At 45.1% G+C, this 23,298-nt stretch overlaps 1 protein-coding gene across 1 annotated transcript in view; it reads left to right on the forward strand.

Annotated features, from left to right (window-relative positions):
- Positions 1–645: 645 nt before the first annotated feature.
- SORCS3 (sortilin related VPS10 domain containing receptor 3) overlaps positions 646–23,298 on the forward strand; it is a 621,240-nt gene continuing 598,587 nt past the window's right edge. Inside the window, exon 1 of the mRNA XM_005566376.4 lies at positions 646–1,309. Coding sequence (XP_005566433.1) covers positions 683–1,309 — 627 coding nt within the window. The 5' untranslated portion in view covers positions 646–682. The remainder of the gene's footprint in view (positions 1,310–23,298) is intronic.

A 23,298-nucleotide genomic window follows, 5' to 3' on the forward strand; every position in this document is an offset into this window, starting at 1 on the left:
GAGTCCCGGGTGCATCCCAGGCTTGGCTTCCGTGCGCAGCCTCCCCGCGCGGAGGCACCTGGCTCCCCCTCGGCTCTAGAACGCGAACAGTTGGCGTTGAGCACACAACTCCTCCTCCCTCTCCCCCGAGACCCCTGTACCCTCCCCGCGCGCCATCTCCCGCCCCTCATAACAGGCCCGGAGAGTAAACCCCCAAACGCGTCCAGAAGCGGCTCCCAACTCTTCGCCGGGAGCACGTTGGAGCCTGGATTTCGTAGAGACTCGGGATTGGAGTCTATTGCCGGCCCCTCCTGGATCCGGCTTGATTTTCATATTTTAAGAAGATTTTCTTATTACCTTTGATTACTCCTTTTAACAAATTCTGGAGGAGCTCAGTGGGGAAGATTGGTGGGAATCTGATTTTAAGAAAGAAAGCACCGAAGGGACAATTATTCATTTTCCTCGGGTTTGGAATCACCCTCTGGACGAGAGAGCGGGCGAGCGGGAGCTAGGTGGGAAGAGTGGAGAGGATCGGCGAGGCGCGCCAGCCGGAGCCACCTCCTTCCCGGCCGCCCCCTCCCCACTCCCCCTACACACACTCGCTCGCTCGCTCGCTCGCCGGCGCGCGCACACCCCCCGCGCCGGACCCGCACCTCGGCGGGCGCCACACACTCGGCAGCCCGAGCAGCGGTACCGCAGCGGGATGGAGGCGGCGCGCACGGAGCGCCCCGCAGGCTGGCCGGGGGCGCCGCTTGTCCGGACGGGGCTCCTACTCCTGTCGACGTGGGTCCTGGCCGGCGCCGAGATCACTTGGGACGCGACAGGCGGTCCCGGGCGCCCGGCAGCCCCGGCTTCGTGGCCACCGGCGTTGTCTCCACTCTCGCCGCGGGCAGTGGCAAGCCAGTGGCCGGAGGAGCTGGCGAAGGCGCGGAGAGCCGCCGTGCTGGGGCGCCGGGCCGGACCAGAGCTGCTGCCCCAGCAGGGCGGCGGCAGAAGCGGTGAGATGCAGGTGGAAGCCGGAGGGACGTCGCCGGCAGGCGAGCGGCGGGACCGGGGCATCCCAGCTCCTGGCAAGCTTGGCGGCGCGAGGAGGAGTCGCCGGGCGCAGCCCCCAAGCACCCCGGAGCGCGGGGACGCCCGGGCTACTGCTCCGGCCGATGGTTCCAGAGGAAGCCGTCCCCTGGCTAAGGGTTCCCGGGAGGAGGTGAAGGCGCCGCGGGCTGGGGGGTCGGCGGCTGAAGACCTCCGGCTGCCCAGCACCTCCTTCGCGCTGACCGGGGACTCGGCCCACAACCAAGCCATGGTGCACTGGTCGGGACACAACAGCAGCGTGAGTACCCACCCGGCGGCGTGTCCTCCTGCTTCCTGACACCGAAGGGGAATGGGGGGGGGGCGGCGGGAGCGAGGGACAGATAGTTGCTCGGGGTCGAGGCGGGGGACGCCTCGACTTTTCGAGATAACAGGTTTGTCCGATTCCCCCCACGCCCCCAACAGGTTAACGGAGTTTGTTGTTAGACGCTGTGTGCGTTTGTTTACTGGAGACCCTAGGCTTCGGGCCGCCGGGAGGGGAGATGAGGAAGGGGTTTCTTAAAGATGAGTGGGGGAGGGATCTATGCCCACTTTCTCCCATACTTGGCTTGGAGGGTCAGTTTTCCTGTTTTCGGGGTACTTGAATTCTTGGATGAGAAAAAGGGCTGACTTGGGGCGGGAGCCTCTGAACAGACCGGTTCCTGCGACTGCCCAGGCTCCCCCACCCCCTCCCCCGCGCCCGTCACGCGAAAGGGAACCCGGGAAGCCATTCGGACTCCCAGCCTCCTGCTCGCCTCGGGGTCGCTGCTCTCCGCTCCAGGCGCGCAGTCCTCTAGCCCAGGAGGGAGGCTCGGCCAAGTCGGCCCCAAGCGTTGGCCTTCTGTTAACCCCAGTTCCTCCTTCAAAGCCCAGGGAGCGGCCCTGGAAAGCCGTAGCAGAGGCCGTAAAAAAAGTTTAAAGCGTGAAGCGAAATTCCACACCCATCCAGCGCCCATGCCACACCGCTCGCCCTCACGCACGCACAGACACACGGAAGTCGCTGAGCAGAAAACTCTCGCCTTCACCACTGCATTCTGCGCCACAAACGGCTCCCTGAGCGGAGTTGGGTCCCTGAGCTTCCTGCACACCTCACCGCCCGCTTTTCCCCGCCACCGGGTTCTCCCGGACAAGGATGTACCGAGAGGTGGCGCCGTTGAGCCCGCTCTGGCCGACTCGGGCGTTCGGGACTGGGCACCCGACTGAGCATCGCGCCCGCCCGCCGGGCAGCTGCAGCGGCTCGCAGCGCGTGCCCGGAGGGGCTCCCCGTACTTCGCCGGCACCCAGCGCTGTGCAGCCAAGCAAAGAAAAGGCGGGTGACAGGTTCCCACCATCTTCCCCACTTCCCTCCCTCCCGCGGTCCCTACTTCAGCCAGATTTGGAAAATCCTTTCCTCTTCTCTGGCTCAATGGTTCAGATCAGAACCTGGCGTTGGGTAGGGTGCACGCTCCAGGCGGAGGATGACGGGTGTCTGTACAAGCAGCCTTGGGGAATTGATTTGATAGGAACTCACTCCGCAACACCCTGCCGTTTTGTATTTCTCTTCATGACCGATGTTTGACAAGATTTCTCTGGGAAATTTTTGCCTTATTTTAACAGAGCCTGGGGTGTCCAGGATTGGGTATCTAATAAGAGGAAAGCGAGGGGTCCGCAGAAGGTAGCACATAAGCAATACCAAAGTGCAGATTTCTTGGTTTCTAATGATGCATAGCGCGGCAGCCCAGTCTGGGTAGCTGATGCTGGGCTTGAAGGACCAGTGGAGTCCAGCTCCAGAAGGGCGCAGTGGTAGACTTAATCTGCCTTGGATGAAGACCCCCGCAGCCTCGGGCTGACAGATCTGGCGAGGGGTGAACAACGTGTGCCTTTGCAGGGCTGGGTGATTGAAGACTTCTAAGTCCTTTCCAAGAGGACTTGGATATGTGTGTGCTGTGTGGAGATTCTGACAGCAGAGGTTGTGAATCCCAACTTCATTTTAGTTTGATTATGTGTGTGTGTGTGTGTGTGTGTGTGTGTGTCGAGGTTCTTACTTGGTGAGGAGGATGGCTAGGATGTGTGTAAGTAAATATATCCTAGGAAGAGGAGGATGTAATGTCTTCACATCTGTGGCTTTACTACTGCCACATTAGGACAATATAAATTCACCCTCCCTGAAGAGTTTTTCTGTGTCTCTGCTTTTAAGGATTATTTTTGAGTATTTACAAAGCCTCTGAAGATGGGACTTTAGAGAAAATGCTTCCTGCAAATAGCAGTTAACTGTGCATGACCTTCTTTGCTCATCTTCAAAGCAGTTGTGCAGCAGAAGAGGTGAGGGGCAGGTCTGGCCCGTGCTTCCTGGGGAAATGACTCTTCAGTCAAATGACGGCCAACGGGGCTTGGGTACTGGAGCAGTTGGGCTTGGAGTCCTTGGTGACAGCAATGAGATTGGACAATGTATGAACAGCCCCCAGGGATTTATTGGTTGTGCTCTTGGCCAGCCTTACTGCCCATGCTGGAGCACCACAGGTGGATGTAGGGCCACGCGCTGTCTTCTCTTTCCATTCTAGGGAAGAACTGCCTCTTTAGCCCCTAGGCTGGACCTGTCTCTTCTGACCAGATTTTGTAGGCAATCCAGAGAGACATCCTTGATTATCAGGTCTGTGAGCCTCTGTGAAGAAGATGGAGAAGCATACTCACATGGCCCTGTCTTTGAGACTTTAAGGAAATCTCCTGGTGAGTCACTGGGAAACCAGTTTCAGCAACATTTACCCAGTTGGTTTTTCTCCTGTCCTCCTTTCCTGATGGCAGGAAAAGAAGGTGTTGTAAATAAAAGCCAGGGTGAAGAGTGATGGGGATGAGGATGCTTTGGAAAGATCCCTTCATCATTGGTTTCAAAGTGGAGGGAGATGTCCATAAAACAGAGAACATGGGGCCTAGCTCCAGGCTCTTCTGACATGGGAAGAGAATTTTATCTTTTCTTCTGGCTTCTGGAGTATTAGACATGTCCTTCTTCAGGAGGCCACCAGTTTAATTTTTAACACAATGAGGGTTTCCTTGCTCTTCTTCCAAGTGTCTCTGATGCACCCGATTACTTGATATGAGTTCCCTTTTGGGGAAAGTTTTCAGTAACCCTATGAAATTGAAAATTGAACTCCATTCTGACTGAGTTTACAGTCAGGGATGCAGGGTGGGACATGTAGGAGAAGGGCCTTCAGCCCACGCCATTGGTCCCGTGTGTGCCCCAGGTGGTTGAGGGTACAGGAGGAGACCTTTGACCAAGACTTGGGGTGGGTATTTGCCTTGGTCCCAGGACTGAGAAGAGATGGCTTTGGGGGCAAAGGAGAAGGAGTGCAGCTGGCTTTGGGCAAAGGAATCAGGAGGGCATGGGGCCTGGGCACCATCTCTGACCATGTTGCCTGCCAGGTGCTCTGGCTGGAAAGTGAGTGGACTTGGCCTTGGAGCCTTTACTGTGGAGGAGCGATTTGCTATTTTTTCTCTCCAGTTGCCTCCAGCTGGAGTCCTGGTGATTAATGGGTTAGAGAGTGTTTCACAAACACCCAGAGGGAGCCCAGTCCCCGTGGCTTACAGGGAAACAGAAAAACACATTATTCTGTCCTTTTTCTTCAAATGAAAGAAGAAGCCTCCCTGCTTGCTCAGTGAGTTGGCAAATGACTCTGGAGAGTGGAAAGTTGTGAAGGCACAGTCCACTTCTCCGCACCCCCTCCTCCTTGGATTAACCCTTCATGCCCCACCCCCCCGCATTCCTGGTGCTGAGGTGAAAACACAGCATCTGCCCTAACGTTGGACCTCATGTCCTTCCAGCAGCGCACTCGAAGTGGTAGTGATTTGCAGGCTGCTGCCCCTGCAGTGTATCTGCTTGGAATACTTGCCAGCTAGTTCTCAGTTAATGTGCCCAACACTGCATCTTGGTGAAGAGAAATGGGGAGATGCTGATATTTTTAGGCCCTCCCAGATCACTCTGCCCTGAGCATACTAGTAGGTATAACACACAGATTCTCCCAGGCAGGATTTCCTACCCTTAACTAATTCAGCTGGACTGTATTCTAAAATATTTACTCCTAATGTGCAAAATAGTGACAGATTTGATCAGATTAATTGTATTTCACTCACTGGATCATCTAATTGTGGCTCCAAACAGATTTTTCAAATAGCTTTTGGCTGGATTGCCTTGTCTTCATCGTCCCTGCTCACAGTTCCTGTGTCACAATATCTTAATGCATTCTGCCTTCTTGGAGGCTTAATAAAGAAGCCTGCCACAGAAGCCATTCTTCAGGGTTTTGCCAAAAAAATCTGTTTTCAATTAATATTACAAGGGGAAACCATGTCAGTTGAGATGTAGCTGGGAAATGCATGGGGACATAATGGCACTAATTGCTCCTGGTCATTGCTGGTCTGAGGGGCGGTGGGGAGAGGAGGAGCTGGGCACAGCTATTTATCTGCTCTGTGATTTCTCTGATGGCTGGATTAGACGGTGTGATTTCCATCTCAGATCCTTGGCTAAGTCACTTAAGGCCTGTGGCTTGACCCACCTGTTGATTTCCTGCTTTCTGCCTTCTTTGGGCCTCTTGGTTGGCTTGAACACTTCCCTTATAGGGAGAACATGTCAAAGGATGATTCTGCAGTAAGTTTGGGGGAGAAAAGTGGCCTTATGGAGGAGGAGGTGGGAAATACAGAATGTGAGTGCTTAGTGGGTCACTCGGCAGTTCTGGTAAGTAGAACTGGCTTTGTAGTTGGATCGAATTTGGCTAAGTTTGTTCTGGTGTTGTCGGTAACTGGGAAAAGGCTCAGATAGGGCTCTGACTTTGTTGGTAGTCAGTGGAGATGAGGGAGCTTTGCCTTACACATGGTTGGCACTTGATAATGTTTGACTGAGTGAATGAAAGACAGTCTCAAGTCTCATCAAGCAGAGATGATAAAGGAATTAGAAATTGTTGTTGCCTGGGATAGCAATGATTTCAGAACTTGACAGCTGCTATAGCCAGGAGTGTTTCATCCGGTGTGTCTACATTCTGGCTTGAGGACCTTTGGTTTCTTGAATTCAAATCCAGAGTCCATTAGCCTGGCATTCAAGGCTATGTATGTCCTGGGTCTACTTCTCCAACTTTGGGTTTGACTCTTCCCTGATTAACTCCTGCATTCTGGCCAGGGCAGCGTCTTCATTGTCCCAAGCACCTTGAGGTCTCCTCCACTTGAGGCACCTTTCTTTCTTGATGAAAGGGCACCTGTTATTCATAGCTCAGTTCAACATTCCGACTCAGTAGCTCTATGAAACGTTCCTTAGAAGCATTTATTTCTCTTCCCCTACTTATTTATAGAATTTAAAGAATGAACTACACATTTGATCATATTTAGTTTAGTACTTACTTTAGTTTTATATTATTTGGTGAGTGTTTTGAGGGAAAGAGCTGAAATAATTAAAACAGTACCCCCTCCCTCCCATCACCATCAAGTGTGAGTTCTGTTCTTCTCATCCATGCCTGGCAGCATGTGCCACAGGGTAGTACATAGCTCAGTAATACTGAACTCATCTGGGGAGTTGGACCGTGACTTAGCTGCAGGGTAAGAGGAGAGGAAAGACCATTTTGCCCTAAGTAACTTAACAGGTTAACACCGTCTCTTAATGACACTGAGTTTATACAACTGGTGTATTGTTTCATATATACATGTTAACATAAGATTCAGAGGGATCTCTACGCTACTTAATAAGAGGATAGAAATAAGAACTAGTTAACAATCCTGGCTTCTCATGCACTTCAGAGATCAGATGGACACTCCCGTAAGACATTCATCAATTTTCTGAGTTTTTCCTGTGTATGTGGCCTTGTCCTAGAAACTGTGGGGTTGGTAGAAGTGTGATAGAGGGGATACAAAGAAGGATGAGACAACATTTGCCTCATGGTCCTGCCAACATGCTTTGGATGTGAGAGTGCTCTTCTGTAAAGTTAAATAATATGTGACAACAAGACAGATGCCGTGGGGTGACATGTGGTTAATTGTCAAGTGATCGTTTCAGGTTATGAGCTCACAGAAGAGAGGACCCCTGTGGGACATACTACAGGAATTTTGCAGACTGTCGAGGCTGGAAGTGCACTTGCGAATTGTCTTCATCAAATCACTCAGGATAGAGATGAGGATGTGATACTCAGACAGAAACATGGCAGCCTACCTTGGATCCCACTTATTTTTTTTTTTTCTCTTGGAAGAGCCATCCCCTCTTCACACCCATTTTTCTCCTTTCTTCTCATGTTAACAGAACATTTTCCCTCTAAGAGGATTTGTGTGTTTTCACTCTGATGAGGTGCCCATTTTATAGGTAGGGTTGACTGAGGCCTTAGGATGGGTATAATATGAGGCTAGTCAGAGAGATTTAGGAATAGAGTCTTTCCTTCTGTTCTGGGGCCATGCTCTATAGCCACCCTGCCCACCCACTGTGATGGCTGCAGACAGTGAATAACAAGCTAGTTAATGTTGGACAAGCTGTGTCTTACTAACCATTGTTAATGGGGGCCTCCTGTGAGTCACCTTGTTATTTGAGTTAGTGAGTAATTCAAGCCTGGTTACATCACAACCAGAAACATTTTGCTCCTTTACTTTGATCGGTGTAGTTTGGATTTAATTATTTATGGATATGCTGTTGTTTGTAGTACACTAATAAATGTTCTATAGTAAATTTGGAAAAAATAATGGAATCTACGACCTCAGGATTGCACAAATTGCTGTCTGCTATTGAATGCATGCAGGGAAGCAGAGGAAGCCATCTGTGCTTGGTTGAGATGAGAGGGACCTGCAGCAGAGTGGGGCCAGCAGGGTTACTGGTCAGTAAAACTGTGCCCTTGACTAAGTAGGGGACTGTTACTTGGCATACATCGGAAAGAGAAAAAAACCTTCTTTAGGGGAAAGACTGGAAATAAAGCTATGTAGGATAATCAAGGATTCTGTGAGGTTGTAGGATTATTTAGTACGGGTATATGGTACAACTTGTGTGAATTCATATTTGTGGAGAGATTTCATCCTGAATGCAATTCTCTTTCGGATTTGTTGAGAACGGATAGACTGGGAACCTGAAACAGGCCACATACTAAATAAGATCATGGATTGTGCAGCCAGGTGCCTGGCTTCAAGTCCTGCCTCTGTTTCTTAATAGCTGTGTGACATTGGGCAAGTTGTTACCCTCTCTGCTGTTTCTTCATATGGAAAAAGGGGGTGATGATATAGTATCTCTCACCTTGGGCTGTTGTAAGAAGTAAGTGAGATTGTACAGGGCAGAGTGCTTAAAAGGAGTGCCTGACCCATTTGTAGCAAGCACTCAAGATACTTTTAGTTTAGTTGTTATTTTTATACCTGGAAGGGGCCTTCCCTTAATTTTCAGATGGAAATGTTGAAGCAGAGGTAGAAGGCACTCGCTCAGAATTTCCCAGTGAGCTAATGGCAAGGCCTTGGCTAGATCCCAGTTCTCATCAAGATACTCATTTCAACCACCTCCCATAGTTCATGCTCCCAGTCACATGAGTCTTTGCCATGTCTATCATTTATGTCGTGCTAAAGTAGACGTTGAAAAGGATCTAGAAGTGAATGACTGGGGACCTGGATTCTTGAAATTCATAGTCAGAATTTGTAATAGAAACAGAATCACATTAGTTAGATGATTACACTAATAAGCTATGAATAAGGTTAACATTATTTCAGGGCTTTTATTGCATGGAGAGTTAAGGGATCCAGAAAGATGAAGAGTAGCTTCTCTCAGATTGGGCATCCATGATACAACTCATAGCTAATCAAGGGAGGCTTCTTGAGGGAAGTGAGTAAAGTGTGTAGCTTCTAGAACATTGGAGATCACTGGATTGCTGGGGCTGGTTCGCAAGCAGATCCCATTGTGCCAAAGACTCATCTGTGCCAAAGTCATGGGCTAGACCTCGATGTTCATTTTTCCTCTCCTCTTCTGTATTTGTGCCTGTTGTGAAATGGGCGTATCACATGGATTGGAGCTATCTGTAGAATATCTGCAGCCTGTTCCTCAGAATTATCACACTGGTACAATCCACTAATTACTTTGTGGTGATCTATACCCATAGAGTTGCAGGCTTGAGTTCCCTTTTTGCCTTCACCCTGTGTACCAAGAATGGAACCTGAGAGCCCTACATAGACACTAGAGGGAGCGTTGCCCTGGGAAAGAAGTGAAAATAAATAGGATGAAATAACGAGACAATGCTGTACCAAGAATTGTTCCGAAGAAGGGAAGATGAAAAGTAGCCTGTAAGTGAATTGTGTAGGGGTTGTATGATGACCCATAGATGAATAATCAGTTGGCAGCAGGGCAGTTTTCAATCCTGGGGAGCTGATCATTCAGCCTCTTCCTACAGAAAAAAGGGGAGTAGATACAAACACGTTCATCCAGCAGTTAGATACTCAGACCATTAATGACTGAACTAACACTCTACAAATAGATTCAGCTGGAAGTGATGCTTAGGCTGGGTTCTCCCATCTCTTCTGTATTTCCTTCCTTTTTGCTTGCTTGCTCTCTTGTATCTGGTGGTTAGTCAATAGGTGCTTATTGAGTTGAACAGAATAAATACTTGCTTAAATACTTAAAAGTGCCTGGATAAAGAACAAGTGTCTTGGGGATAGAGAAGTGTCTGGCCTGCTGTTGCTGGCCTGGGGTCTGCACTCTGGGACATTGCAGCTATCTCTCACAGGCTCTCAGGTCCCACATGCCTGACTCATCCTCCCAAAAGCCTTTTTGACATCTATGGTGATGTAGGCATTTTCTCATTCAGATGGTTAGAATCAGGTTAAAGATTACACTGCTGCATAAGAAATAAACTTTTTCTTTTAAAAATCTGTTCTCAGTGGGAGATGAAGAACAATTACCGAGTTGAACATTTTCAAGACTAGAAAAATAGCTCAAGCTGCCATATCTGAATGTGATTACACATAGTGGGGGAACTTGTCTACAATAAGAGTTCTGAGACAATGAAGCTGGTGACACAGAGAAACTTGCTTTCCAGAGTGGTGGTGGAAGAGGAGGGTATCCTTAGTGGTGAAACAGATGCTTATCTCACTGTGTTGCTTTCAGTGTTATTCATGCTTGAAAGCAAACTTTTGTTTGAAAGATTTCTTAAAACTCTTTTCTGTCATGAGAAGGTCCGTAAGCAACAGCAACCTTGAACAAGTCTCTAAGCCTTAGTTTCGCTGGCTGTAAAATGATGATAATACTGGTCTTGCAGGATTGTTGTGAATCTTAGAGATGATGCCTATAAAGGCCCTAGCATAATAGTCAATTTTAACATAAGAATGTTAACTTTCGTAATTCCAGTACTTTGGGAGGCTGAGGTGGGCAGATCACTTGAGGTCAGGAGTTTGAGACCAGCCTGGCCAACATAGTGAAACCTCCGAGCTCTACTCAAAAAACAAAAACAAACAAACAAACAAACAAAAAACAAAAATTAGCTGGGCGTGGTGGCACATCCCTTTAATCCCAGCTATATGGGAGGCTAAGGCTAGAGAATCTCTTGAACCTAGGAGGCAGGGGTTGCAGTGAGCCGAGATGGCGCCACTGCATTCCGCAGCCTGGGTGACAGAGTCAGACTCTCAGAAAAAAAGAATGTTAATTCTCATTTGGAGATTTGTTGGTACTCTACTCATATTCCTGGGTGTTCCTTTGCTCTGCATGCTGGCCTAATTTCCAACCACCAGCACCAGGGACTGTTTGCCCAACAGCTTTCCCTGGCCACAGTAGCTTGCTTTGATCACACAAGGCAAGGAAGAGTCAAGAAATTAATGCCTCTGAGGGAGCAGGGAGCAGCCACTACCAATGACTGGTGGGAGTTGATGGATAAATATCCAGCCCCCTTGACCACTGGGGTTGGCTAACTCTGAGACATGTTTCTTTCATGGTCTCCCAGAGCTCCCCGTAGGATTAAACCCCAGTTTTAAATGTGTGTGTGTGTGTGTGTGTGTTTTTAAATGGGTGCATTATTAGTAAGGAGAGAGCCTACAAATATGATTTAAAAAATGGAAAGTGCTTCTTTCAAGCATGCCTAGATTTGGTCTTACTTCAAGCAGATGTATTTTCATTCATTCTTTCATTCATTCATTCAATATTTTTTTTTGCTTAGTATGATGCCAATTCAGTTATTTGAATATTCTGAGATTCAGTTTCCTCACCTGTAAAATGAAAAAGTTGCAAAAACTGCTGCAGCCCACCTCACCACAAAGTAGATATATTAGGTCAGTCATTTCTTGATGGGTGAAATGGGGACAATCCTATTTGCTCCCTTTATGTCACAGTTAAAAAATGAGATGGTGCACATGGAAGCATTTTGTAAAGAATAAGGGGTGATATGAACCCAAGTTGTTAGTTTACCTCACCTCTCCTTCATTCCCTTAAGGAGCTATAGACCCTTTGACAACAGATTTGAGACCAGATACAGCTCTTGCCTTCTTCTGCCTTCTCTCAGTACAAACGAACACTGCCATTAACATGCATACCGTGGTAGTAAAAACTCCAAGATTCTTATTCCAGGCATGATATACAATTTATTTCAAGTCACACCTGATATAATAAAATTCTCAGATGGGAGTGTAATTTGGATGTTTTAAAAAAACATTTGCCCCAGGTCATGACCTGTATTGATTGTTCTGCCTTACTCTTTTCAGATCATGTGAAGTATTTAGAGAGCACCTACTATACGCCTAGTGAGGCAGCATGTACAAAAAAAATCTATGTGATGCAGACCGGACACCCAAAATAACTTACAGTTTTGTGTGTGGTAAACATGTTGGACAGCTATTGCAGAGAGCAGTGAGATAGCATAAGACATGTGCTAATGGAGCATTCTTAGGAAATAACTTGAACATAATCAAGACCACAGTGAATGAAAATTAATGAAAGTGTTAAAAAATTCTGGTTGTTTTTATTATCTGCAACAAAATCTACTAGCACAATAAGAAAGAGATGTCGTACTCTATCACCAAACGTGGGTCACTTGACAAGGAGTGTCCTGAGCTTTGAGGTCGAATAGATTACCTGTTGTTCTGACAATTGTTCAGAATTCTGCCATGTCAGTGTAGGGTATAAATTTCTTATAGACAACTCTGTTTTACCTTGTGTTTCTACTTGTTTTATTTTCTTTATAGGAAGATAAAGAATATGCTATTTCACCATAGTACTATGATATTCCAACTTTTCAGTTGTATTATTATTAGATATTCTAATTTGTACTGATTTCTTTCTTTCTAGGCCTGTTTCCCTTCTGTCATCTTGAGATTTCTATTTATTTTACTCTTGGATTAGTGCCTCTATTTTTTGGATTCCATTCCTCCGTTGTGGGCTGCTTTTCATTTTTCTGTGGCATATCCTCAAGTAATCTTTTTCAGAGAATGCATGGGAATGTCTTGGTTTATACTTCGTGTCCTGACAGAATGTGAGTAGATGTATTTTGACTCTCAAAAGATCCTGGCTTAGATGATGAATCATATGGTCACCCAGTGCTTGGGAGATATTAATGCTTTAAAAAAATTTTTAATTTAAAAAATGTTTTGTGGGTACATAGTAGGCATGTATACTGATGGGGTACATGAGATGTTTTGATACAGATATGCATTGCATAATAATCACATCATGGCAAATGGGATATCTGTTCATTCAAGCACTTATCATTTGTGTTAGAAATCATCCAGATTATACTCTTTTAGTTATTTTAAAATGTACAATTAAATTATTATTGACTGTAGTCACCCTTTTGTGCTATCAAATACTAGGCCTTATTCATTCATTTTATTTTTTATACCCATTAATAATCCCCACCTCCCCCTCTCCCCCACTACCCTTCCCTGCCTCTGGTAATCATTCGTCTACTCTATGTCCATGGGTTCAGTTGTTTTCATTTTTAGACCCCACAAATAAGTGAGAACATGCCATGTGTGTCTTTTGGTGCCTGGCTTATTTCACTTAACATAATGACCTCTACTTCCATCCATGTTGTTGCAAATGACTGAATTTCATTTGTTTTTATGGCTGAATAGTACTCCACTATGTATATGTACCACATTTTCTTTATCCATTCATCTGTTGATAGACAGTTAGGTTGCTTCCAAATCTTGGCTATTGTGAATAGTGCTGCAACAAACATGGGAGTGCAGATATTTCCTTGATATATTGATTTCCTTTCTTTTGACTGTATACCCAGCAGTGGGATTGCTGGATTTTATGATAGCTCTATTTTTAGTTTTTTGAGGAACCTCCAAACTGTTCTCCATACTAGTTGTACTAATTTACATTCCCACCAACAGTGTACAAGTGTTCTGCGTGTCCTCACCAGCATTTGTTATTGCCTGTCTTTTGGATATAAGCCATTTTAACTGGGGTGAGGTGATATGTTATTGTAGTTTTGATTTGCATTTCTCTGATGATCAGGATATCCACTTTTAAAAAAGATTCTTGGCATGTCTAAAATTTTGTTTTGCTCTCACATTGGCTTGGTGGTTCATCTGGATAGAGAAATCTAGGGTCAAAGAAAGTTTTTCTTGGATTTGGGAAGTACTTAGGTTACTTGATGATTTTGTATCATGTGCTATTTTGGCATTATATGTGTCTCCCCTTCTACTCATGGACTGATGAAGGTGGGAAAAGGAGTTACATAACATAAGATACCTGTGACTTTGTTCAAATTAGTGATGTGCAACCCTTGAGGAAGCCCGATGCATTAAAACTGGATTTATGCAAAATCGGTAGTATAAGGTGGGGGATTATACACTCTGCAGGGCCATTTGCTGTTGACACTCGTTATCCAAATACCTTCAATGTAAAACTCAACCAAAAGAAGTAGTTTTAGGCAGGGTGTGGTGGCTTATGCCTGTAATCCCAGCACTTTGGGAGGCTGAGGCAGGTAGATCACCTGAAGTCGGTAGTTTGACACCAGCCTGGCCAACATGGTGAAACTTTGTCTTTAGTAAAAATTCAAAAATTAGCCAGGTGTGGTGGCACACACCTGTAGTCCCAGCTACTTGGGAGGCTGAGGCAGGAGAATCACTTGAACTGGGGAGGCGGGGTTTCCAGTGAGCAGAGATCGCACCACTGCACTCCAGCTTGGGTAACAGAACTCCGTCTCAAAAAAAAAAAAAAAAAAAAAAAAAAAAAGGAGTTGTTTTATTTATTCAATTTTAGCTTCGGGGGTACATGTGAAGGTTTGTTGTATAGGTAAACTCATTTCATGGGCACTTGTTGTACAGATTATTTTGTCATCCAGGTATTTAAACCTAGTACTCAATAGCCCCCAGTGTCTGTTGTTCCTCCCTTTGTGTTCATGAGTTCTCATCATTTAGCTCCCACTTATAAGTGAGGACATGTGGTATTTTATTTCTGTAAAATATGGTACATATACACCATGGAATACTATGCAGCCATAAAGACAAATGAGATCTTGTCTTTTGCAGGAACATGGATGGAGCTGGAGGCTATCATCCTTAGTTACTTTTTATTTAAAAAAATTTAAAGTCATTTTTTAAAACCACAGCTATAGCCAATTGATACGATTTGGAACTGTGTTCTTGTGCAAATCTCATGTTACACTGTAATCCGCATTGTTGGAGGTGGGGCATAGTGGGAGGTGATTGGATCACGGAGACAGATTTCTCATGAGTGATTGGTTTAGCACCATCCTCTTGGTACTATCCTTGTGACAGTGAGTGAGTTCTCGTAAGATCTGGTTGGTTAAAAGTGTGCAGTGCCTGCTGCCCCCACCCTGCCTTGCTCCTGCTTCTGCCATGTAAGACATCTGTTCCCCCTTTGCCTTCTGCTATGATTGGAAGTTTCTTGAGGTCTCCCCAGAAGCATAAGCTAATATGTTTCCTGTACAGCCTGCAGAACCATGAGCCAATTAAACTTCTTTTATTAAATATAAAATACACAGTCTTAGATATTTCTTTATAGCAATGTGAGAATGGACTAACACATCAATATGCAATACATATTTGTGGCATCTCCTTTATGTGCCAGGTGCTGTTGGATTCTGAGTCTGTAATGGTGAGCAGTTCTCTGGTTGAGAGGTACATGTTAACACTAGGGACATTTAACCTAGGAAGGGCAGAGAGGGAGAAGCAGATGAGTTGAGATTGCAAAGATGTACAGGGTGGATTAGGTGCAGAGGAGAGGGAGGCAGGAAGGAGCAAGGTATTTGAAGGGGAAAGGAAGGACAGCGTGGCTGGAGCAGAGGGACTTGGGGAAGGTGAGAGATGAGATGGAGCTAGACAGGCAGGCATGGGCAGGACTAAGCAAGGGTTTAGTTCTTTATTCTAATAGCAAAGGGATGGCCTGGCATGGTGGCTCGTGCCTGTAATTCTAGTACTTTAGGAGACTGAGGAGGGCACATCCCCTGAGCCCAGGAGTTTGAGAGGCAACATGGAGAAACTCTGTCCCTACAAAAAATACACACACACACACAATTAGCTGGGCATAGTGGCATGTGCTTGTGGTCCCAGCTACTCAGGTGGCTGAGGCTGAGGCTGAGGTAGGAGGATCACTTGAGCCCAGGAGGTTGAGGCTGCAGTGAACTGTGATCATGCCACTGCATTCTAACCTGGATGACAGAGTGAGACCTTGTCGAAGAAGAAAAAGAAAAAAAGCAAAGAGGTAAGCCATGAAAAGGTTTATAGTAAGAGAGTGATAAAATTAAATGTACATCTAAAAACCACTCTCATCACCCTGTGGGTTAGAGGAAAAAAAGGATGAATGCTAAGAGGATGTAGCTGAAGAGGGTGATGGCTTGGATGGTGGCAGTGGGGGTAGGTAAGAAGGAGTCTACTGAAGAAATATTTGGCCAATGTAGTTGATTGTGTCGTTAGCTCCAATTCTTCACTTCTCTTTATAACTTCCTTTGTATGGGACCTTTGCAGTGTCCTCTCTCTGTGAGTGGGATCTTTTTCCCCATCTTCTAACTTTTGGTTTGACCTTGTGACTTGCTTTGGCCAATAGAGAGGTGGAAGTGATAGTGTGCAGGTTTCAAGCTTAGTTATCAAGAAGCATGTGTGTTTCTACCTGTTGTCTTGTGCCTTTGGGGTGGCCATGAGAAAAACATGGCCTATTGGTCTCAGGAGGAGGATGAGAGACAACTAGTACACAGCTATTCCCAGCCAAGCCCAGGCTACATCAGCCCAGCCCAGCCAGGACCAGTAGAACCGCCTAGCTGAGCCCAGTTATGATCAGCCAACCCCCAGATGCCCTGAATATTTCTGAGAATAAGTGATTGATTGTTGTGAGAATAAGTGATTGAGATTTAGGTGGTTTATTTTGCAGCATTTTTGCAGCAGGTAAAATCAATAGAACTTGAGAGGTTGGATGTAGCAAATTTGTGGGAACATAATTACAGTGTAAAGTGAGGTTCACCTATATTTTGAGATCATTAGCCTCCTACATACATGCTCAGGGACGGACTTAGGAGTGTTTTTTTGGTGGTTGTCTGCCCCTTGCCTCTCTTTACAATTCATGGTTTCTTTTTCTGGAGCTGAATGAGGTAGGCCAGATTTATAGTCCAAAAGAATTAATTGTGTACTCTTTTTCCTTCTCATTCTCCTTCTGGCAGGCTAATCAGATTCCAGCAGAGCCTGAGAGATGAGTAATCCTCAGTTCCCTCAATAGGGGCCTTCAGACCCTAACATTTAGTGTATTCTTGTTGGAGTTGAAATCAATTTTAGCTCTAACTGTGAAGATGGAATTTCACTTGAAGGGGTGAGAAATACAGGACCAGTTATTTTCCTGGTTTTGACTGATTATTTAAAATATATTAGTTCTGATAAAATATTTAGCTTTTAAACAACAAATTTAATGTAGGGAATTGTATTTTATTTATTAATGGAAGTTGCAGGGAGATTGGTAGGAGTTGTGCTAAAGTGCACTGTTGTGATTTTGCAAAGTATAGTAATTACTGTAATATTTTGTTGAATTATTAATTTCCACTATGCCTACAGGAACATAAGCTTCTGCAGTCAAATTCATTTTAAAATTGCCTTTCTCCCTTCTGGTTTTGTTTTGTGTTTTCTTTCTTACGCACTTACTAATTTTTAAAGAAATGGGGTGGGGCAGTGTTAATTATATTGTATGAAACACTGTTGTCATGTGCTAACTGAATATATACTTCTTCCAAGCTTGTTTGCAGTGGCAGATTGAGGGATGCTGAAAGAATCATGTCTGAGGAGAAAGGGCTCATCTGTGTGTTTTTTTCAGGAGCTGAGATGAGGAGAGAAAAATAGCAGAGAGGTCACATGTATGCACATGAGTATTATGTCTGCATGCTTCTAAGCAGAGCTGGTCCTACCTGTAGATTAAGTTGGTAGGTGTTTCATATGTGATGAAGCAGCACGAGTCTCCTTTTTTTTTGAGATGGAGTTTGCTCTTGTTGCTCAGGCTGGAGTATACAATGGCATGATCTTGGCTCACTTTGTATTTTGTATTTTTAGTATAAACAGTATTTCATCATGTTGGCCAGGATGGTCTCGAACTCCTGACTTCAGGTGATCCACTGACCTTGGCCTCCCAAAGTGGTGGGATTACAGGTGTGAGCCACAGCACCTGGTCTCAAGTCCCCTTTCTTAATTACTTTGACAGTGATTACTTAGTGTCTATTATGTGCTCAAATGAAATTATTGTGGATGATGATGATGATGATGGTGATGGTGATGGTGATAATGGTGATAGCTTACAGTTGTTACCTGAATGGGCTCATGCTGCAATAGGACTCTGGATGGAGTGCAGGGTTATACATAAGCGCTTTTATTTTTTTGGTTGTGGCTAAACTGAAATTGGAGTACTAGCCTTCATATGAATATCTGCTAGTTTTATGAAATGGTGTAAGTCCACATCTGAGACTCAAGTTTCCTCATCTGTGTAATAGTTGTAAGGATCAAAATGAAATAATGTATTTGAAAGGGCATTATAAACTATAAATGTACAGATATTTTAAAGGGAATATCATTGTAATTAAACTGTAGAAGAAGTTGCTTATACACATGTTGTGATTTTGAGGGGGAGCAAGGAGGACTTTTTGCTTGATTTTATTTTTTCCTTTCCAGAATCTTCACAATTAGAGGACCATTCTTCATGTTGAACATTGTTCCCTCTAAGGTCCCCTTAAAACATAAATAATTCAGAGACAATATTTAGAGCTGGAAAGAACACATAATGACTTAACTACATCTTTTTTCTGACATAGAAAATGTGGGCAAGAGAGATTGTACAGTGCCCGAATTCACCCAGATAGTAGAAACGCCCGCGCCAATGTCCAGTTCTCTGACTTTTAGTCCAGTGCTCTTTCTGTAACACTCGGATGCCCATTAGTATTCCATTAAGTTTTCAGTCCAGAGAATTTCCTCCCAGAATGTAGCCTTGGGAAGAATAAATTAGATGACTAGTGGGGAGACATCAGGTTTGGGATCCCTTTAGGTAGAAGAGTAATGCTTGAGTTGCAAGGACTTGACCTTGAATCTTAGCTCCACCCTTGACTAGGTAGCTGTGACTTGGGCAAGTTACTTTTCTGAGACCTACTTCTCTCCTTTATAAAATCAGGATATAATCCCATTTTGCCTGGTCTTTGTGAGGGTTTAGTGAGTTTAAAGTGCTTGCCAAGGTGCCTGCCCTGTGGTAGAAGATACTCTAAAATGAGTAGGAAATGGTTATTGTTAGGTAAGACGTCCTGGAGATTAGCTTGATCTCCCTCACAGTTGGTCTGCCTTCTGCCAGCCATTCTTTCACCCGCCTGTGAGGGTGTGTGTTTTTTAAGAGGAGAGGAAGCTGCACCCTCCAACATTGCTGGTTCCCTTCCCCAGGATGGAGGAGGGAGGACTCTCCGAAAGGCCCCTGCAAAGATGCCTGCACAGTGGGGGATGCTCCTGCACTGGCCTGAGGATGAGCTGGGATTTAGCAATAGCCCTTCGTTTCTCTTTTTTCTCAGAACGAAGCAGTTCCTGCCTGATTTAAATTTCCTTTAAAGGAGCTGAGGATGATAGGAGGGTGGAGATGTGCATCTTCAAAGAATGGCAGGTGACTCCAAAAATGAGACAAATCAAAGCACCTGCATCTATAGCTGCACGTTGCTGTGTCTTAGGTGGCTCTGCTTCTTATTTTAAGTTACTAAGGTGGCTTCCTGAAAAGTGGGCTTTAGTTTTTTACCTGAGAGTTTATTATCCTGCTCCTAACTGTCCATCCTGCCTATCTGTGAGCTGGGTAGGACCTACTGCTTCTAGTGAACTTATAGCAAATAAAGCAAGACCACCTATAGGTTAACATTTAGGTAGAGGAGGAACTTCCAGGCACAGAAGAAAATAGAAAACACCCCAGAGTCTGAGTCCCTTCTCAGGTATGGCGGCTGGGTCAGCCTTTACCTGAAATAAAATAAGAGCAAGGGATGGGGGGAAGTGAGCTCCTGTGGCCCTCCCCTCCCCCTCCCCTCTACCCAGCACCCTCCACTTTCCTAGGTCTTTCTGATCTAGGGGAAATGGTGTAATACTGGTCCTTTACATCTTCACTTTTTTTTTTTTCTGAGCCTTTCACATTTTAAATTTGATATCCTAATGGTGAATGAGTTGGGGATGGTTTGGAAAGGCGTTTTAGGGATGGTGACTCTTGAAATCAGAGCCTGCACTATTTGCCCAATTTTTCCAATTCTTAGGGCTGGCATCAGGGAGAGATAGGCCAGTCCAGACATCTTTCTGGTCCAGAGACGCCTATTTCCTGTCTGACGCATGGCTGAGCCTCAAAAGACTCCCATGAGAGGAGAGCCATGGGCTCTGGCCAAAGACTGGCTCTTCTCTCTGTGTTGGTCAAGTACTTACAATGATGAATTTTTCTTGATTTAAGCGGAGGGGCAATTGGGGAGAGCTTTGCTCTGTACCTTTTCTTCCTCTTCAATTTTTAAAATTTATTTAAAATACATATGACATAAAATTTGCCATTTGAATCATTTTTACTGCTACAACTCAGTGCATTAATTACATTCACATTGTTATGCAACTATTACCACTATGTTTCTAAAACCTTTTCGTTGTCCAAAGAGAAACTCTAGAACCACTTAAACAACAACTTCCTCTTGCTGTCTTCTTCACACAGTTAAATTCTGTTCTTCAGCATCTGAGCAAATACGGGGTTTCCAGTTTATTCCCCTCTTCTGCCTTCTCCTGTCCCATCTCTTACCATTTTCTCTTCTTTCTTCCCAGAACAGGGGCCCATGGAGTTAAGAATGAGGACGAGTCTTGTAATATTCAGGGATAAGAAATAGGGGAGTACTTTTCATCTCCCCCTTGACAGCTATGTTATTTATTTATAAAGATAATCATACCTGCTGTCACCCAGAGAAAGATACGTGTCTTGCTCCACCACCCTAACTTGCTCTCTTGAAGCAGGGATGGGTAATGCCAAATTACCTGCTCCTTGACTATCATGGGCATCCTAGCCATCAGTGACATACCTCAACAGGCGAGCTGTCCTTGTCCAGTGCAGTCTTGACATTGTGACTTAGTCTTGGCTAAGCCTTTTTAAGAGAAGACTTGCTTGTACATAGCTGAGATCAAACACACTTCATAGTTGAGTTGTTATTGCCTATATATTTATTAATATCATTGTTATTTAAGGTAGTATGATTTGGGAATAGATAGATAGATAGATAGATAGATAGATATCATCCTGCAATAAATAGTTTTTTAAATATCTTGAACAGATTCCTAATTGCACTTCAGTACTGTGATTGATGATACACAAGAAACAGTTCAGACTTGATCTTGGTCTTCTGGGAACTTGAAATCTAAGAGAAGTATGTGTAGGTGGAAGGATGGAAATCCAAATCAATATTGGAATCAAAAGCGAAGCCTCTGGGGATGGGATCTAGCATTTACTGAAGGTCTGCTATGTGCCGGGTGCCAGTCTTGGGTGCTTTGTGTCATCTCATTTTCCCACCATAACTTTGTGAGTTGGAGGTTATTATTATCTCTCTTTAATAGATGAGAAAACTGATGAAGAGAAGTTAGATTACCAAGCTCACACTGCTAATAAGCTTCAGAGTGGGTAATGAAGTAGAGGAAAATACAAATGTAGGGTAGTTGAGTCTGCTGTATTATTGATGTCAAAATCAGGATATTACAGAGTTTGTGAGTGCAGATAGGCTGCGAGAATCAGAGCAAATGGGTGGGAGAAGGTGAAGATATCAGCTTTTATTTCATTTTAAAATCATATAATTTTACAAAAATAATAGACAATTAGGGTACACTTACCGTGTGCCAAACACTGAGCTGTAACCTTTGCATTCAGCATCTTGTTTAATCTTCATGGTGACTCGATGAAGTTTCTACTATTATGAGCCACATTGTAAAGATGAGTAAATAAAAGCATGGTGGAGCTTAATACCTGGCCCAGGTCACAAAGCTGGTGAGTGACAGAACTGCAAGCCCCACGTGGACCATCTGACTTGAGAGCTCCTCCCTTGATGAATTATAGAGCCCACTTCTCCAATTCATACCAGCAAGGGAAGCAAGGCCTCAGCAATACAAGGTTGAACTGCTGACCTCATGAGGGCTAAGATGGGTTTTCAACTCCTGGGCCTTTTTTCAGTTAAACTGGCACGTTCTTTTCTAGAAGCCTCATTGAATGTTTGTTCTTAAGCGCTGGTGTTTGCAGGGAAAGAGCAAGATGAGTAAAGCCTTGGAGGTGAGAAGTAATAGGGTGTTTTGGGGAACCAGGAGAGGCAAGAAGCGATAGGACCAGATCACGGAGGCAAACTTGCACGTTATTTTTGTAGGCACTGGGAACGCTTAGTAATTTTGAGCAAGGGAAACATGTAATTAGCAATGGCGTCAATTGTCCTCAAAGCACCACAAAATCCATTCTCCCTACTTCATGGGAGGAAAAAGAAAGGCTCAGAGAGGCTGAGTTTTTGCCTGGAGTCACTCAGCAACTTGTTAGTGGAAGGAGCAGCAGAAGCCCACACTGCTGTCTCTCGTTCCAGCTTTGGGAGCTGCCAGCTGCCTTCCTTTCACTCTGCCTGTTCCCTTCCCACCTCTTGCCCGCTCCCTCCTGGCACAGTGGAGTCCTCTCCATCATTAGAGCAGCCAGTGGGGTTCTGTTGTAATTAAAGGAAGCCAACAGGGAGAAGCAAAGCAGAGCAAGGGAAAAAAGCAACCACCAACACCACACAAACTCCCTAACAACTGCTGTCTATCGCCTTTCATGGGCACTTGCTTGCTTTAAATACAGCAGAGGGAAACCCCATAGGATGGTGTGGGAAAGCAGGTTATTAAGTTGCCTTCAGGCTGGCAGAGTGGGGATTTACTCCTTTTCTTGTCCTCCCTACCCTGCAGTGCAAAACTGATCAAATATTAAAAGTTGAAAGAGACTTCGAAGGCCATTTAGTTCAACTTCTCCTCCTAGGCAGGGCTTCCTCCACTGCTTTCCTCTCTCTGCATAGCATCTCTGATATGTTGTTATGTGGCTCCCTTGCTCCCCAGCTCCCCACATTTTCTGGATCAAAGCTCAGGTAGGGATAGGAAGACATTTTCACTAGCAAAATACTGACCACACAAGCCTGTTGTCATTTACGGCAATGACTTCAGAAATGTCTAATTAATTCATTTATCCAATTAGCCTCTTGCTCTCTAAAGTGCTTTTTCTTGGTTGCTGAGCAACTAGGACACACTTTGAACACATCCATGCTGCTGCTGAATGAACCAGGAGCTTTTTCCTTCACCCTGGCAGCCCCCACTCCTCTTTCTTCTTTTATTTTTCTGATGCACAGTAAAGAAGAACATCTCCATCATCCCCCAGCCTTCTCGCCTTCCCCTGGCCTCTCTGAATGTGCATGCTGCCTGCTTTAACACATTTCCAAAGGTAACTTTTATGCCAAGCATTTGTCATGGACAAGGAGAGTAACAGGATATACGGGCACACAGAGATGCCTTTGTAAAATAATGAAGTTATCTGGGCTCAGGCATGACTTGGGAAGAGCTCTGCTGGCTGTTGGGGGAGGTGGGATGAGGGCTGGCTAAGGGTAGGCTCAGACGCCTTGGGGAAGAGGATGCAGTCTGTCTTGGGGTGACGTTGCATTAAGTGTAGCTTGACTAGGCAGCAGTTCCATCTGTCTTTACAGTGTGTCCTTCATGGGGGAATTGTCAGCCATCCCCAACCTGGAGTGCATTGTGAGCAATAAACAGGAGTGGGGCTTAAGGTGAAAATGAAAGGAAATATCAATCCAGGAGGGCAGCAAAATGCCTTCAGGAATCATC

The sequence above is a fragment of the Macaca fascicularis genome, chromosome 9, assembly GCF_037993035.2.
Source record: "Macaca fascicularis isolate 582-1 chromosome 9, T2T-MFA8v1.1".
Classification (NCBI taxonomy): domain Eukaryota; kingdom Metazoa; phylum Chordata; class Mammalia; order Primates; family Cercopithecidae; genus Macaca; species Macaca fascicularis.